Source organism: Oncorhynchus keta, unplaced genomic scaffold (genome assembly GCF_023373465.1).
Source record: "Oncorhynchus keta strain PuntledgeMale-10-30-2019 unplaced genomic scaffold, Oket_V2 Un_contig_2383_pilon_pilon, whole genome shotgun sequence".
NCBI classification, from domain to species: domain Eukaryota; kingdom Metazoa; phylum Chordata; class Actinopteri; order Salmoniformes; family Salmonidae; genus Oncorhynchus; species Oncorhynchus keta.
Genome location: NW_026283598.1, coordinates 415,001 through 433,577, shown reverse-complemented (window position 1 = coordinate 433,577; position 18,577 = coordinate 415,001). Strand labels below are relative to the sequence as shown.

The window sequence follows — 18,577 nt, the reverse complement described above, 5'->3', positions numbered from 1 at the left end:
GTGACTAACCAGCTTATCATTACGGATTGGTGACTAACCAGCTTATTACGGACCGGTGACTAACCAGCTTATCATTACGGATTGGTGACTAACCAGCTTATCATTATGGATTGGTGACTAACCATCTTATCATTACGGATTGGTGACTAACCAGCTTATCATTACGGATTGGTGACTAACCAGCTTATCATTACGGATTGGTGACTAACCAGCTTATCATTACGGACTGGTGACTAACCATCTTATCATTATGGATTGGTGACTAACCAGCTTATCATTATGGATTGGTGACTAACCAGCTTATCATTACGGACTGGTGACTAACCAGCTTATCATTATGGATTGGTGACTAACCAGTTTATCATTATGGATTGGTGACTAACCAGCTTATCATTATGGATTGGTGACTAACCAGTTTATCATTATGGACTGGTGACTAACCAGCTTATCATTATGGATTGGTGACTAACCAGCTTATCATTATGGATTGGTGACTAACCATCTTATCATTATGGATTGGTGACTAACCAGTCTTATCATTACGGATTGGTGACTAACCAGCTTATCATTATGGATTGGTGACTAACCATCTTATCATTACGGATTGGTGACTAACCAGCTTATCATTATGGATTGGTGACTAACCATCTTATCATTATGGATTGGTGACTAACCAGCTTATCATTATGGATTGGTGACTAACCAGCTTATCATTACGGATTGGTGACTAACCAGCTTATCATTATGGATTGGTGACTAACCAGCTTATCATTACGGATTGGTGACATCTTATCATTACGGATTGGTGACTAACCAGTTTATCATTATGGATTGGTGACTAACCAGCTTATCATTATGGATTGGTGACTAACCAGTTTATCATTATGGATTGGTGACTAACCAGTTTATCATTATGGATTGGTGACTAACCAGTTTATCATTACGGATTGGTGACTAACCAGCTTATCATTATGGATTGGTGACTAACCAGTTTATCATTATGGATTGGTGACTAACCAGCTTATCATTATGGATTGGTGACTAACCAGCTTATCATTATGGATTGGTGACTAACCAGCTTATCATTATGGATTGGTGACTAACCAGCTTATCATTACGGATTGGTGACTAACCAGCTTATCATTATGGATTGGTGACTAACCAGCTTATCATTACGGATTGGTGACTAACCAGCTTATCATTATCATTACGGACTGGTGACTAACCAGCTTATCATTATGGATTGGTGACTAACCAGTTTATCATTATGGATTGGTGACTAACCAGTTTATCATTACGGATTGGTGACTAACCAGCTTATCATTATGGATTGGTGACTAACCATCTTATCATTATGGATTGGTGACTAACCAGTTTATCATTATGGATTGGTGACTAACCATCTTATCATTATGGATTGGTGACTAACCAGTTTATCATTATGGATTGGTGACTAACCAGCTTATCATTACGGATTGGTGACTAACCAGCTTATCATTATGGATTGGTGACTAACCAGCTTATCATTACGGATTGGTGACTAACCAGCTTATCATTATGGATTGGTGACTAACCATCTTATCATTATGGATTGGTGACTAACCAGTTTATCATTACGGATTGGTGACTAACCAGCTTATCATTACGGATTGGTGACTAACCAGCTTATCATTACGGATTGGTGACTAACCAGCTTATCATTACGGATTGGTGACTAACCATCTTATCATTATGGATTGGTGACTAACCAGTTTATCATTATGGACTGGTGACTAACCAGTTTATCATTATGGATTGGTGACTAACCAGCTTATCATTACGGATTGGTGACTAACCAGTTTATCATTATGGACTGGTGACTAACCAGTTTATCATTATGGATTGGTGACTAACCAGTTTATCATTATGGACTGGTGACTAACCAGTTTATCATTATGGACTGGTGACTAACCAGTTTATCATTATGGATTGGTGACTAACCAGTTTATCATTATGGATTGGTGACTAACCAGTTTATCATTATGGATTGGTGACTAACCAGCTTATCATTACGGATTGGTGACTAACCAGCTTATCATTATGGATTGGTGACTAACCAGTTTATCATTATGGACTGGTGACTAACCAGCTTATCATTACGGACTGGTGACTAACCAGCTTATCATTACGGACTGGTGACTAACCAGTTTATCATTACGGATTGGTGACTAACCATTTATCATTATGGATTGGTGACTAACCAGTTTATCATTATGGATGGTGACTAACCATCTTATCATTACGGACTGGTGACTAACCAGTTTATCATTACGGATTGGTGACTAACCATCTTATCATTATGGATTGGTGACTAACCAGTTTATCATTACGGATTGGTGACTAACCAGTTTATCATTATGGATTGGTGACTAACCATCTTATCATTACGGACTGGTGACTAACCAGTTTATCATTACGGATTGGTGACTAACCATCTTATCATTACGGATTGGTGACTAACCAGTTTATCATTATGGATTGGTGACTAACCATCTTATCATTACGGACTGGTGACTAACCAGTTTATCATTATGGATTGGTGACTAACCAGCTTATCATTACGGATTGGTGACTAACCAGCTTATTACGGATTGGTGACTAACCAGCTTATTATGGATTGGTGACTAACCATCTTATCATTATGGATTGGTGACTAACCATCTTATCATTACGGACTGGTGACTAACCAGTTTATCATTATGGATTGGTGACTAACCAGCTTATCATTATGGACTGGTGACTAACCAGTTTATCATTACGGATTGGTGACTAACCATCTTATCATTACGGATTGGTGACTAACCAGCTTATCATTACAGACTGGTGACTAACCATCTTATCATTACGGATTGGTGACTAACCAGCTTATTACAGACTGGTGACTAACCAGCTTATCATTACGGACTGGTGACTCAGCTAAATGTACATATGGTGTTTTAATGAGAGAAGTGTTGAACTCCAATGAATGGCTGATCAAAAAGGTTCTGGACATAAGATGGTTTTACAAGTGTAGAAAATAAACCATTTAAACGTGTGAAAAATGTGTCAAAGTCAATAAAACACAAGAACTGTTTTATTCACCAAACTATAAATGAAAAGACAACAGTCAGAAAGTTTAAAGGGAAAACAAAGTTTAATAACAGTAACTTCCACTAGTCACCATTCACTTAGCCTGACTTCAGATCAGTTAGCCCGGCTGCAGATCAGTTCATATGAACATGATGATATAACCTACTATACATCAGGGAGGTGTCCCAAATTAACCTCTAATCCCTTTATAGTGAACTACATTCGACCAGAGTCCTGCAAGACTAGGGCCCATTACGTAGTGTACTATATAGTGAACAGGGTTAAATTTGGGACACTTCAGAGTTTCAGACACCTTATAGCCATATATCAGGGTAATTGAATATAATGCAGCATCATCTTTGTACAAAAACACATTCACAGAGAACCTGCATCAGAGAGACAGCATCACATTAACACGAAAATACTTACAAATATCTGAGGTGAGCTCCACTTATTCCAGTGGTTCCATTATAGACAAACAAACTATATCCAGCTCAGCTTAAGTATTTAAAATAATTTGACAAAGTATCCCCCAAGAAGGTTTTGTCCAGTTTTAACCTTTAGCTAAATGCTAACGGAGCTAGCATAAACTAGCAAACTCAGGTTGTAACCATTAGCTAGATGCTAACGGAGCTAGCATAAACTAGCAAACTCAGGTTGTAACCATTAGCTAGATGCTAACGGAGCTAGCATAAACTAGCAAACTCGGGTTGTAACCATTAGCTAGATGCTAACGGAGCTAGCATAAACTAGCAAACTCAGGTTGTAACCATTAGCTAGATGCTAACGGAGCTAGCATAAACTAGCAAACTCTGGTTGTAACCATTAGCTAGATGCTAACGGAGCTAGCATAAACTAGCAAACTCAGGTTGTAACCATTAGCTAGATGCTAACGGAGCTAGCATAAACTAGCAAACTCGGGTTGTAACCATTAGCTAGATGCTAACGGAGCTAGCATAAACTAGCAAACTCGGGTTGTAACCATTAGCTAGATGCTAACGGAGCTAGCAGTCTCAGTTGTAGTCTTTAGCTAGATGCTAAAAGAGCTAGCATGAACTAGGAAAAAAAAAACTCAGGTTGTAACCATGAGCTAGATGCTAACGGAGCTAGCATGAGCTAGCAGTCTCAGTTGTAACCATGAGCTAGATGCTAACGGAGCTAGCAGGGTCTCAGATGGTGGCTGACTCCTGCCCAGTCTTCTCCTCTGCCTCCCCTCCTCCTCCTCCTCCTCCCTCTTCCTCTTTAGTCTTCCTGTGCTTCTTCTTCTTGCTCTTGTGTTTGTGTTCCTTCCTTCCTTCGACGGGAGGCTCGACGTCGGCACAATGCTTCTTGTGCTTCTTGTGTTTTTTATGTTTCTTGTGTTTCTTCTTCTTCTTCTTGTCCGTCGCCGTGGAGCCGCTGTGGTTGCTAGGGGAGCCGCCGGGGCTCTGGGAGGCGGGGCTCTGGGTGTTGTGAGAGGGGCTATGGCTCAGGCCACTGCCCCGCTCCCCGTCTGACCCCTCCCCTTCGCTGTAGTCGGGGACGAAGGCTGCCTCGTCCGTCTCTCTACCCAGGTCAGAACACAGACGCTGTCGCCTTGGCTCTGGTCCCGCCCCTCGACTCTCCTCCCTCCCTACCCCTCCTCTTCCTTCCTCCTTCACTCCTCTGGATTCGGTCTTAGCTGGTTTTCTGAAGTTCACCTGCCCCTTTTTAAGCCCTCTGCCTTCCTCCCTCCTTCTAGTCCCCTCCTCCCTCCCTCTCCTCCCCTCTGTGTTGGCTGTTTTAGAGACACTACCCTGCACCTCCCTGCTTTGGCCACTAGGCGGTGCTGGTGAGACTTCTCTCCTCAGAGCGTCTCTGGGCACGGAGGAGGAAACCGCCAACGCCCCATTCTCCCTGGACGCTGAGTGCTGCTCCTCTTCCTCCTCCTCCTCCTCTCTCTCCCACTTGGACCGGGGTGGAGGCTGGATGAGGACTCCTCCGGTCCCACGGTCCCTCCTCTCCCTGCCTGGGCTGGGGAACTGGACGGGACTGGGTCTCCTCTGGGTCTGGGGTCCCGGGGTTTTGACACAGCACCCTGGCTCTGGCTCGGCTCAGACCTGCTGCTGCTGCTGGAACACACAGATCCAAGATCAGGGGTTAGAGAGATCATCAACTAGGAAGCATTATACCCATGTTATATACACAGATCTAGGATCAGGGGTTAGAGAGATCATCAACTAGGAAGCATTATACCCATGTTATATACACAGATCTAGGATCAGGGGTTAGAGAGATCATCAACTAGGAAGCATTATACCCATGTTATATACACAGATCTAGGATCAGGGGTTAGAGAGATCATCAACTAGGAAGCATTATACCCATGTTATATACACAGATCTAGGATCAGGGGTTAGAGAGATCATCAACTAGGAAGCATTATACCCATGTTATATACACAGATCTAGGATCAGGGGTTGGAAACCATTATACCCACAGATCTAGGATCAGGGGTTGGAAACCATTATACCCACAGATCTAGGATCAGGGGTTGATATACACTAGGATCATTATACCCATGTTATATACCACAGATCTAGGATCAGGGGTTAGAAAACTAGGAAGCATTATACCCATGTTATATACACAGATCTAGGATCAGGGGTTGGAGAGATCATCAACCATTATACCCATGTTATATACACAGATCCAAGATCAGGGGTTAGAGAGATCATCAACTAGGAATCATTATAACCATGTTATATACACAGATCTAGGATCAGGGGTTAGAAACCATTATACCCACAGATCTAGGATCAGGGGTTAGAAACCATTATACCCATGTTATATACACAGATCTAGGATCAGGGGTTAGAAACCATTATACCCATGTTATATACACAGATCTAGGATCAGGGGTTAGAAACCATTATACCCATGTTATATACACAGATCTAGGATCAGGGGTTAGAAACCATTATACCCATGTTATATACACAGATCTAGGATCAGGGGTTAGAAACCATTATACCCATGTTATATACACAGATCTAGGATCAGGGGTTGAAACCATTATACCCAGGGATCAGGGGTTAGAGAGAACATCAACTAGGAACCATTATACCCACAGATCTAGGATCAGGGGTTGGAAACCATTATACCCACAGATCTAGGATCAGGGGTTGGAAACCATTATACCCATGTTATATACACAGATCTAGGATCAGGGGTTGGAAACCATTATATACACAGATCTAGGATCAGGGGTTAGAAACCATTATACCCATGTTATATACACAGATCTAGGATCAGGGGTTGGAAACCATTATACCCACAGATCTAGGATCAGGGGTTGGAAACCATTATATACACAGATCTAGGATCAGGGGTTGGAAACCATTATACCCACAGATCTAGGATCAGGGGTTGGAAACCATTATACCCATGTTATATACACAGATCTAGGATCAGGGGTTGGAAATTATACCCATGTTATATACCAGATCCCTTATTTGATTAGGATCAGGGGTTGGGACTAGAACCATTATACCCATGTTATATACACAGATCTAGGATCAGGGGTTAGAAACCATTATACCCATGTTATATACACAGATCTAGGATCAGGGGTTAGAGAGAACATCAACTAGGAAGCACTATACCCATGTTATATACACAGATCTAGGATCAGGGGTTAGAAACCATTATACCCATGTTATATACACAGATCTAGGATCAGGGGTTAGAAACCATTATACCCATGTTATATACACAGATCTAAGATCAGGGGTTGGAAACCATTATATACACAGATCTAGGATCAGGGGTTGGAAACCATTATACCCATGTTATATACACAGATCTAGGATCAGGGGTTAGAAACCATTATACCCATGTTATATACACAGATCTAGGATCAGGGGTTGGAAACCATTATACCCATGTTATATACACAGATCTAGGATCAGGGGTTGGAAACCATTATATACACAGATCTAGGATCCCATTATACTGAAGGCCCCATTATACCCGTTATATACACAGATCTAGGAAGGCCCATTATACCCATGTTATATACACAGATCTAGAAGGCCCACAGATCTAGGATCAGGGGTTAGAAACCATTATACCCATGTTATATACACAGATCTAGCAGGGGTTGAAACCAGGGGTTAAACCATTATACCCACAGATCTAGGATTTACTGGAAGGCCCCATACACAGATCTAGGATCAGGGGTTGGAAACCATTATACCCACAGATCTAGGATCAGGGGTTGGAAACCATTATATACACAGATCTAGGATCAGGGGTTAGAAACCATTATACCCATGTTATATACACAGATCTAGGATCAGGGGTTAGGAACCATTCTGTTCCCTCATTTGTTTCGGGACTGAGACATTTCAGGTCAGCTGAGCTCAAACTTCAATGTTGTGAAAATACTGTGCAACTTCCGGCGGCAGTTTACTGTGAAGGCCCCGCCCGTTTACTGCGAAGGCCCCGCCCGTTTACTGTGAAGGCCCCGCCCGTTTACTGCGAAGGCCCCGCCCGTTTACTGCGAAGGCCCCGCCCGTTTACTGCGAAGGCCCCGCCCGTTTACTGCGAAGGCCCCGCCCGTTTACTGCGAAGGCCCCGCCCGTTTACTGCGAAGGCCCCGCCCGTTTACTGCGAAGGCCCCGCCCGTTTACTGCGAAGGCCCCGCCCGTTTACTGCGAAGGCCCCGCCCGTTTACTGTGAAGGCCCCACCCGTTTACTGTGAAGGCCCCGCCCGTTTACTGTGAAGGCCCCGCCCGTTTACTGTGAAGGCCCCGCCCGTTTACTGCGAAGGCCCCGCCCGTTTACTGCGAAGGCCCCGCCCGTTTACTGTGAAGGCCCCACCCGTTTACTGTGAAGGCCCCGCCCGTTTACTGTGAAGGCCCCACCCGTTTACTGTGAAGGCCCTACCCGTTTGGGAAGGCCCCGCCCGTTTACTGGAAGGCCCCACCCGACTTACTGTGGTTATTTGTTCAGTGAATGGCCCCACCCCATATAAGGCCCCACCCGCTTACTTGAAGGCCCTACTGCAGCTGGGAAGGCCCCGCCCGTTTACTTGAAGGCCCCGCCCGTTTACTGTGAAGAATACTGCGAAGGCCCAATTCTCACAGTAGAAGGCCCCGCCCGATTTACTGTTAAGGCCCTCTAGAACCCGTTTACTGTAAGGTCCCGCCCGTTTACTGGGAAGGCCTAGACTGGGAAGGCCCCACCCGTTTACTGTGAAGGCCCTACCTGCTTTAAGTTCCAGTTTTAAACAGTGGCCAAGTAGACTACTGTGGTTATTTGTTCAGTGAATGGCACAGATCCATATAAGGCAATGGCTATTTGCATATAGGCCTACTGCAGCTCTGATTGGTTGTTGCACCGGTCTGTGCAGAATATTCGATCACAATTCTCACAGTAGAGGGCAACGCTGATAGTGTTAACTAAAGGAGAACGCTCTAGAACGCTGATAGTGTTAACTAAAGGAGAAAGCTCTAGAACGCTGATAGTGTTAACTAAAGGAGAACGCTCTAGAACGCTGATAGTGTTAACTAAAGGAGAAAGCTCTAGAACGCTGATAGTGTTAACTAAAGGAGAACGCTCTAGAACGCTGATAGTGTTAACTAAAGGAGAAAGCTCTAGAACGCTGATAGTGTTAACTAAAGGAGAACGCTCTAGAACGCTGATAGTGTTAACTAAAGGAGAACGCTCTAGAACGCTGATAGTGTTAACTAAAGGAGAACGCTCTAGAACGCTGATAGTGTTAACTAAAGGAGAACGCTCTAGAACGCTGATAGTGTTAACTAAAGGAGAACGCTCTAGAACGCTGATAGTGTTAACTAAAGGAGAACGCTCTAGAACGCTGATAGTGTTAACTAAAGGAGAACGCTCTAGAACGCTGATAGTGTTAACTAAAGGAGAACGCTCTAGAACGCTGATAGTGTTAACTAAAGGAGAACGCTCTAGAACGCTGATAGTGTTAACTAAAGGAGAACGCTCTAGAACGCTGATAGTGTTAACTAAAGGAGAAAGCTCTAGAACGCTGATAGTGTTAACTAAAGGAGAACGCTCTAGAACGCTGATAGTGTTAACTAAAGGAGAAAGCTCTAGAACGCTGATAGTGTTAACTAAAGGAGAAAGCTCTAGAACGCTGATAGTGTTAACTAAAGGAGAACGCTCTAGAACGCTGATAGTGTTAACTAAAGGAGAACGCTCTAGAACGCTGATAGTGTTAACTAAAGGAGAAAGCTCTAGAACGCTGATAGTGTTAACTAAAGGAGAACGCTCTAGAACGCTGATAGTGTTAACTAAAGGAGAACGCTCTAGAACGCTGATAGTGTTAACTAAAGGAGAACGCTCTAGAACGCTGATAGTGTTAACTAAAGGAGAACGCTCTAGAACGCTGATAGTGTTAACTAAAGGGGAAAGCTGATAGTGTTAACTAAAGGAGAACGCTCTAGAACGCTGATAGTGTTAACTAAAGGAGAACGCTCTAGAACGCTGATGATGATTGTTGATTAACAACACGGGCTAATAAAGAACCGTTGGAAGGTCAGAGGTCGAAAGGGCAACTCACCCAGTTGAAGTGACAGAGTGGTCTGATGAGTGGTGGGTCGTGGGCTCAGAACTCTTTCTGCTGATCTTTCTGGTCTTTCCAGAACCAGAACCCTCCTTCACCACCACCACCACCACTGCTCTGTCTTCAGCTACAGTCTCTCTCTGGGACCCTGCCGCTCGCTCTCCTGTAGAGGCAGGTCTGTCTACGGAGGACGACGTCTTCTCTCCTTTCTGTTCCCTGGTGGCTGACTTCTCCCTGGATAATGACCTGCCCGTCTTGGCCGATGCTGGTCTCTCTCTCTCCTTGGAGCTCTCAGCTGGTCTCTCTCTCTCAGCGGGCGGCGTGTGCTCGCTCTCTGTTCTCTCCCGGTGACATCAGGTTTCTTAGCGATGGCCGAGCGTTCCGCGATGGTCATGCGGTCTAGAGAGACTGACCTTCCTCCTCCTCCTCCTCCTCCTCTCTCCGGCAAACGTTCCCCTGACGACGGCCTCTCGGACCTAACAGACCTGACCTCTGACCTCTCGCCAGACGACCTCCGCTCCACCATCACCGCCACCCTCTCCGTCCCTCCGTCCCTCTCTGCTCCTCCTCTCTCAGGACCAGCAGGTCTCTCTCCAGTAGAGGTGATAGTGGTGGTGATATTAGCAGCTGGAGCTGGTCTCTCCTCTGGGCGGGCCATACTGCTGTTCCTCCCCAGGTCTCTGTTCAGTTTTATTCTCCTCTGGGGGAAGGGTTTGACCTGCAGACCCATGAGAGGCCAGATAGACCCCCTGTCACTCTCTCTTCTGCCTGCCTCAGAGCTCCCTGGGGTGGGCAGCAGCCCGTCGCCTCTCCCCTCTCTCCCCAGGTCCATGGAGGAACCAGGGATGGAGATGGAGATGGGATGGAAACGGTCTAGCCTCCCTGTCTGTGAGGAACCAGGGATGGGGAGCAGACCCTCTCCTCTACCCGACTCTCTGCATGCCAGGTTCAGGAGGAGGGAAGGCTTGGCAGGAAGTCCTCTCTGGGGATACGGACCCTCGGCGCGGCGGAGCTTAGCCGGGGGCCCCCCCATCCCCCTGTCCATCCCCCTCCCCCTTTCCTCCACCCTCCTCCTCTTCTCTGCTGGGGAGGGAGGTGCAGGCTGGAGGGGGCGACCAGGGGGGCGTACCCCGACACTGTGAATGGGATCTCTCCTCCCCCCCCGGGCGTCGCCCAGGTGTTTAGGGAGGTCGTGGGGGTGATGGGGGAGGGGGCGGGGCAGGGGCAGGGGAGTTTAGCCAAACCTCCTCGAACAGTAGGGGTGCTCCGCCCCTTCTCTCTCCTGATTGGCTCGTCCGGTTTGACCTTGGATGCTTTGATTGGTTTAGCGGCTGAAGACTCTTTGACCTTAGAGGCTGTGACTGTCGCCTCTCCTCCAGTCTTTCTCTTAACCTTCTCTCCTTTCACCTTTCCCTCCGTCTTTACTTTCACCTTACCCACCTTCTCCTTCCTGCTCTTCTCTGATTGGCCGGACGAGGTGGGAGGGGTTTTAGCGGACAGCAGCGCTGCCTTATTGCTCGAGACCTTGGTGGAGGTGGGTGGGGCTTTGCTAGGGGTCAGGGTGTGGAGATCGTCCATTGGCTCGTCCCTGACGGGTGTGGCGTCTCCCCTGTCCAGCGATTGGTCGGCTGAATCCGGCTCCTCCCCGTTCTTCTTTTTCTTCAGTTTCTTCCCTTTCAGAGTTTTAGTTCCGCCCTCTGACGTTTTGGTTCCCCCCTGCGTGCGTTCCTTACTTCCGCCCCCTCTGATGGAGGCAGAGGGCAGAGCGGACAAGGCGTGGTGAGTTCTGTGGGGTCCGGGAGGTCCCCCTCGCTCACCCCTCCTCACCCGCCCCTGGGGGGAGTAGTCTCTAGGCGGAGGGGTGAGGCGGTCCCTCTCTCTGCTGCCCCGGCCACCGCGGTGGTGCACCGAGGCATGCTGGGTACTGTAGTCTTTGTAGTACTTGTTGTACCAGTCCCTGTACTCTTTCTCCCACTGTCTGTAGCTGTCTCTCTCCCAGCGCTCCCTGCCGCCGGGAGACAGGTCAGGTCCGCCTTTAGGCTCGTAAGGAGCCGGCTCTCGAGGAGGGGGCTTATGGTGACCTCTAACCCCTCCAGGACTCCTGCTCCTCCTGTAGCCCCCCGGGGAGCGAGACCTGGGCCGATACCCCCCTCCTCCTCCTCCTTCAGCTCCGTCTCCTCCTTCCCAGCCCCCCCCACCACCACCACCACCTCGGTAAGGCGGAGGGGAGCGAGGAGAGCCGGAGCGACGGTAGCCGTAGGAACGGGAGCGTGAGCGGGACCGTGGCGAGCGGCCGTAGGAGCGGCTGCGTCCTCCCCGGCCCCCGTTGCGTCTGGAGAAGGGGGAGCGTCCGTAAGACCTGGAACGGGAGCGGGAGCGACTGGGGGTGTACGAGTAAGACCTGGAGCGGGAGCGAGGGGATCGGGAGTAGGGGGAACGGCTGAACGGAGAACGACTGTAGGAACGAGACCTGGGGAGGAGAGAAAAACACTTGATATGTGTCTGTTTACCATCTCTACACAATTCATATCATCTCTGTCCTAGATATGTCTCTGTCAGAGAAGATATGTCTGTTTACCATCTCTACACAATTCATATCATCTCTGTCCTAGATATGTCTCTGTCAGAGAAGATATGTCTGTTTACCATCTCTACACAATTCATATCATCTCTGTCCTAGATAGGTCTCTGTCAGAGAAGATATGTCTGTTTACCATCTCTACACAATTCATATCATCTCTGTCCTAGATATGTCTCTGTCAGAGAAGATATGTCTATGAACAGTTCAAGAGGTTTAATCCAGAAATATGATGAGATGTCATCGTGTTACCTGGAGTAGGAGCGTCTCCGTCTCTTGGGAGCAGGTCTGTATTCCATCAGCTCTTTGGCAAAGTCTTTAGTGAACTCATCCAGCTTGGACGTTACCCTGGTAACACAGAGAGACAGGACTGGTCACATCCCATAATGCATGTCTGAAGGTAACAGGGTAACATTCTGCCCCACTACTAGCCCGGGGTAACATTCTGCCCCACTACTAGCCCGGGGTAACATTCTGCCCCACTACTAGCCCGGGGTAACATTCTGCCCCACTACTAGCCCAGAGTAACATTCTGCCCCACTACTAGCCCGGGGTAACATTCTGCCCCACTACTAGCCCGGGTAACATTCTGCCTAGCCACTGCCCCACTAGCCCGGGGTAACATTCTGCCCCACTACTAGCCCAGGTAACATTCTGCCCCACTAACAGAGTAACATTCTGCCCCACTACTAGCCCAGGGTAACATTCTGCCCCACTACTAGCCCAGGGTAACATTCTGCCCCACTACTAGCCCAGAGTAACATTCTGGGTAACATTCTGCCCCACTACTAGCCCGGGGTAACATTCTGCCCCACTACTAGCCCAGGGTAACATTCTGCCCCACTACTAGCCCAGGGTAACATTCTGCCCCACTACTAGCCCAGGGTAACATTCTGCCCCACTACTAGCCCAGGGTAACATTCTGCCCCACTACTAGCCCCACTACTATCCCGGGTAACATTCTGCCCCACTACTAGCCCAGGGTAACATTCTGCCCCACTACTAGCCCAGGGTAACATTCTGCCCCACTACTAGCCCGGGTAACATTCTGCCCCACTACTAGCCCAGGGTAACATTCTGCCCCACTACTAGCCCAGGGTAACATTCTGCCCCACTACTAGCCCAGGGTAACATTCTGCCCCACTACTAGCCCAGGGTAACATTCTGCCCCACTACTAGCCCAGGGTAACATTCTGCCCCACTACTAGCCCCCCCCACTACTAGCCCAGGGTAACATTCTGCCCCACTACTAGCCCAGGGTAACATTCTGCCCCACTACTAGCCCAGGGTAACATTCTGCCCCACTACTAGCCCAGGGTAACATTCTGCCCCACTACTAGCCCAGGGTAACATTCTGCCCCACTACTAGCCCGGGGTAACATTCTGCCCCACTACTAGCCCAGGGTAACATTCTGCCCCACTACTAGCCCAGGGTAACATTCTGCCCCCCACTACTAGCCCAGGGTAACATTCTGCCCCACTACTAGCCCAGGGTAACATTCTGCCCCACTACTAGCCCAGGGTAACATTCTGCCCCACTACTAGCCCAGGGTAACATTCTGCCCCACTACCATAGCCCAGGGTAACATTCTGCCCCACTACTAGCCCAGGGTAACATTCTGCCCCACTACTAGCCCGGGGTAACATTCTGCCCCACTACTAGCCCGGGGTAACATTCTGCCCCACTACTAGCCCGGGGTAACATTCTGCCCCACTACTAGCCCGGGGTAACATTCTGTGCCATGCCTTGTTGGGCTAGTTTGGCCTCTGCGTTTAACACAGGTAGCAATTAAACCAACAACTGTAAACCAGCAACTGTTTACTAATCCCAGCAATGTGAAGCTACCAGCCTCAGGCCTCGCAGCATCATTACAATGAATGAAATCAGGTGCAACTCACTGTTCCTGTTGGAGTCTCCTCTGTCTGTAGAAGTCCTCCTTGGAGAGGGGGGGTCCGGAGGGTAGGAGGGGCGGGGGGCCCAGCGAGTGGGGCTGGGTATTGGGAGGGGGAACCCAGGGGGCATTAACCCCCGGAGGCATCTGGCCGTGTGGGTAGAGGGGCTGAGGGGGGTAGTTAACAGGGGGAGGGGGTCCGGTGGAATAAGGAGGGGGGTAGGACTGGGGCGGGATGGAGTGGGGGTTGGGGGGAGGGTGGTAGAGGTTAGGGCCCGGGTAGAGGTGAGGGGCTGGGCCTGGGGCGGAAGGAAGGGTGTGGCGTGGGGGGGGGATGTGGTCAGAAAGAGGTCTGTAGGGTCTGGAGGGGGGTGAGAGAGAGGGGGAGGGTTACAATTTAGACTTGAGTCATTTGGTAGCTCTTATGCAAAGGTGACAAAACAGCATTACAGTAACCCTGTTATGACCTCTATATTCTACAGTAACCCTGTTATGACCTCTATATTCTACGGTAACCCTGTTATGACCTCTATATTCTACGGTAACCCTGTTATGACCTCTATATTCTACGGTAACCCTGTTATGACCTCTATATTCTACGGTAACCCTGTTATGACCTCTATATTCTACGGTAACCCTGTTATGACCTCTATATTCTACGGTAACCCTGTTATGACCTCTATATTCTACGGTAACCCTGTTATGACCTCTATATTCTACGGTAACCCTGTTATGACCTCTATATTCTACAGTAACCCTGTTATGACCTCTATATTCTACAGTAACCCTGTTATGACCTCTATATTCTACAGTAACCCTGTTATGACCTCTATATTCTACAGTAACCCTGTTATGACCTCTATATTCTACAGTAACCCTGTTATGACCTCTATATTCTAACCCTGTTATGACCTCTATATTCTACTGTTATGACCTCTATATTCTACAGTAACCCTGTTATGACCTCTATATTCTACAGTAACCCTGTTATGACCTCTATATTCTACAGTAACCCTGTTATGACCTCTATATTCTACAGTAACCCTGTTATGACCTCTATATTCTACAGTAACCCTGTTATGACCTCTATATTCTACAGTAACCCTGTTATGACCTCTATATTCTACAGTAACCCTGTTATGACCTCTATATTCTACAGTAACCCTGTTATGACCTCTATATTCTACAGTAACCCTGTTATGACCTGTATTCTACAGTAACCCTGTTATGACCTCTATATTCTACAGTAACCCTGTTATGACCTCTATATTCTACAGTAACCCTGTTATGACCTCTATATTCTACAGTAACCCTGTTATGACCTCTATATTCTACAGTAACCCTGTTATGACCTCTATATTCTACAGTAACCCTGTTATGACCTCTATATTCTCTATATTCTAGTAACCCTGTTATGACCTCTATATTCTACAGTAACCCTGTTATGACCCTGTTATGACCTCTATATTCTACAGTAACCCTGTTATGACCTCTATATTCTACAGTAACCCTGTTATGACCTCTATATTCTACAGTAACCCTGTTATGACCTCTATATTCTACAGTAACCCTGTTATGACCTCTATATTCTACAGTAACCCTGTTATGACCTCTATATTCTACAGTAACCCTGTTATGACCTCTATATTCTACAGTAACCCTGTTATGACCTCTATATTCTACAGTAACCCTGTTATGACCTCTATATTCTACAGTAACCCTGTTATGACCTCTATATTCTACAGTAACCCTGTTATGATCCGTGTTGTACCTGTCCCAAGGTGGTCTGGGTCCTCCTCTGTGGGAATGGGAGGGCTGTGGAGGTGGACCTGATGGGTGGGAGGGCCTTATGGGTGGAGGGTGACCAATCATAGGCATGTGGTATCCCTGGGGAACCAATCAGAGAGAAAGCTCAACAGAGATTACAGAGGCTACGACAGGTCACAGTGTAGCCTCTAATACAACTAGTGTGTCTCACCTGAGGTCCGCTGTCGGCTGATCTGATTGGTGGCTCTGACACCATGTAAGGCCCCGCCTCCATCTCACTGAGAGAAAAAAACAAAACACCAATGAATCAGTCAGTGAAATCAAATCAGTCAGTCAGTGAAATCAAATCAGTCAGTCGGTCAAATCAAATCAGTCAGTGGTCAAATCAAATCAGTCAGTCGGTCAAATCAAATCAGTCAGTCAGTGAATCAAATCAGTCAGTCAGTGAATCAAATCAGTCAGTCAGTGAATCAAATCAGTCAGTCAGTGAATCAAATCAGTCAGTCAGTGAATCAAATCAGTCAGTCAGTGAATCAAATCAGTCAGTCAGTGAATCAAATCAGTCAGTCGGTCAAATCAAATCAGTCAGTCGGTGAATCAAATCAGTCAGTCAGTGAATCAAATCAGTCAGTCAGTCAAATCAGTCAGTCGGTCAAATCAAATCAGTCAGTCGGTCAAATCAGTCAGTCGGTGGCAAATCAGTCAGTGAATCAAATCAGTCAGTCAGTGAATCAAATCAGTCAGTGGCTCAAATCAGTGTGGTTCAAATCAGTCGGTCAGTGAACCTCAGGCGGTCCCATCGGTGGGGTCTGAATCAGTCAGTGACAGGAGGAGTGAATCAAATCAGTCAGTCAGTGAATCAAATCAGTCAGTCAGTGAATCAAATCAGTCAGTCAGTGAATCAAATCAGTCAGTCAGTGAATCAAATCAGTCAGTCAGTGAATCAAATCAGTCAGTCAGTGAATCAAATCAGTCAGTCAGTGAATCAAATCAGTCAGTCAGTGAATCAAATCAGTCAGTCAGTGAATCAAATCAGTCAAAATATCAACGGTTGAGATGCGGCTTCCGTAGTCCCGGCAACTCACCCTGGCGGCGGTGGCTCGTTGTGATTGGCCAAGTGCCGTGGCTCCGCCCGGTGTGGTTCAGGGGCGGGGTCAGGAGAGATTGACACCTCAGGCGGTCCCATCGGTGGGGTCTGAATGGGCAGGCTTTGTGTCAGGGTGACAGGAGGAGTGAGGGAGGCTGGGGGGCGAGAGGCGTTGGCCAATAGGGGGTCCTGCTGGCGAGTGCTGGCCAATAGGGGGTCCTGCTGGCGGGTGCTGGCCAATAGGGGGTCCTGCTGGCGAGTGCTGGCCAATAGGGGGTCCTGCTGGCGAGTGCTGGCCAATAGGGGGTCCTGCTGGCGGAGTGCTGGCCAATAGGGGTCCTGCTGGCGAGTGCTGGCCAATAGGGGGTCCTGCTGGCGAGTGCTGGCCAATAGGGGGTCCTGCTGGCGGGTGCTGGCCAATAGGGGGTCCTGCTGGCGAGTGCTGGCCAATACGGGGTCCTGCTGGCGAGTGCTGGCCAATAGGGGGTCCTGCTGGCGTGAGCCGAGGGTTCTGAATGGCTGAGGCCGTGCTGGGGGCGGGGCAGACTGCTGCAGGGTTTTGTTTCGTGCTGGTTTGGTGTAACCAGACTCATTCTTAAAGTTATTCACTGCCTGAGGGGAGAGAGAGAGAGGGGGGGGAGAGATTTTGAATTAATAAATAAAGCTATAGTGTGTATGAGTGTGGTTTAATTACTGACCGACCGAGTGTGTGTGGTTTGTCAATGTGTGTGTGTGTGTGTGTGTGTGTGTGGGTGTGGTTTGGCTTAATGCGTCTCTGTGATGTGTACCTGTCGTAGGAACTTGTTAGCGATGAGAGCGTCAGGTGAGACGTCTGACTGTTTGCAGGTGAAACAGGTGTGTTCTTCTGAGTCCAGCAGACTGGTCCTGATACCTAGAGGTTAAAAGGTCATACACAGAAGTTAGAGGTCAGGGGTGAAACGGAAACAGAACTGTTAATTGAGACAATAAGGACCCACCCCCCTGCATTTCCAAAACACAGATTAAATCATCTGCATTTTATATTGAAAGGAAACGATGTAGTGTTGCTTCAGTAGAGTGATCAGGGGACTAGTTCATCATCACTAAATAAATGTAGTGTTGCTTCAGTAGAGTGATCAGGGGACTAGTTCATCACTAAATAAATGTAGTGTTGCTTCAGTAGAGTGATCAGGGGACTAGTTCATCACTAAATAAATGTTGTGTTGCTTCAGTAGAGTGATCAGGGGACTAGTTCATCACTAAATAAATGTAGTGTTGCTTCAGTAGAGTGATCAGGGGACTAGTTCATCATCACTAAATAAATGTTGTGTTGCTTCAGTAGAGTGATCAGGGGACTAGTTCATCACTAAATAAATGTTGTGTTGCTTCAGTAGAGTGATCAGGGGACTAGTTCATCATCACTAAATAAATGTTGTGTTGCTTCAGTAGAGTGATCAGGGGACTAGTTCATCACTAAATAAATGTTGTGTTGCTTCAGTAGAGTGATCAGGGGACTAGTTCATCATCACTAAATAAATGTAGTGTTGCTTCAGTAGAGTGATCAGGGGACTAGTTCATCACTAAATAAATGTTGTGTTGCTTCAGTA

At 47.5% G+C, this 18,577-nt stretch overlaps 1 protein-coding gene across 1 annotated transcript in view; it reads right to left on the bottom strand.

Annotated features, from left to right (window-relative positions):
- Window positions 1–3,153: 3,153 nt before the first annotated feature.
- Window positions 3,154–18,577, bottom strand: part of LOC118383457 (E3 ubiquitin-protein ligase RBBP6-like) — a 39,716-nt gene continuing 24,292 nt past the window's right edge. Inside the window, exons 10-18 of the mRNA XM_052505453.1 lie at window positions 17,780–17,883; window positions 16,990–17,603; window positions 16,116–16,182; window positions 15,909–16,024; window positions 14,145–14,498; window positions 12,498–12,593; window positions 10,622–12,137; window positions 10,020–10,385; window positions 3,154–5,180 (exon numbers count right to left, since the gene is read on the bottom strand). Coding sequence (XP_052361413.1) covers window positions 4,278–5,180; window positions 10,020–10,385; window positions 10,622–12,137; window positions 12,498–12,593; window positions 14,145–14,498; window positions 15,909–16,024; window positions 16,116–16,182; window positions 16,990–17,603; window positions 17,780–17,883 — 4,136 coding nt within the window. The 3' untranslated portion in view covers window positions 3,154–4,277. The remainder of the gene's footprint in view (window positions 5,181–10,019; window positions 10,386–10,621; window positions 12,138–12,497; window positions 12,594–14,144; window positions 14,499–15,908; window positions 16,025–16,115; window positions 16,183–16,989; window positions 17,604–17,779; window positions 17,884–18,577) is intronic.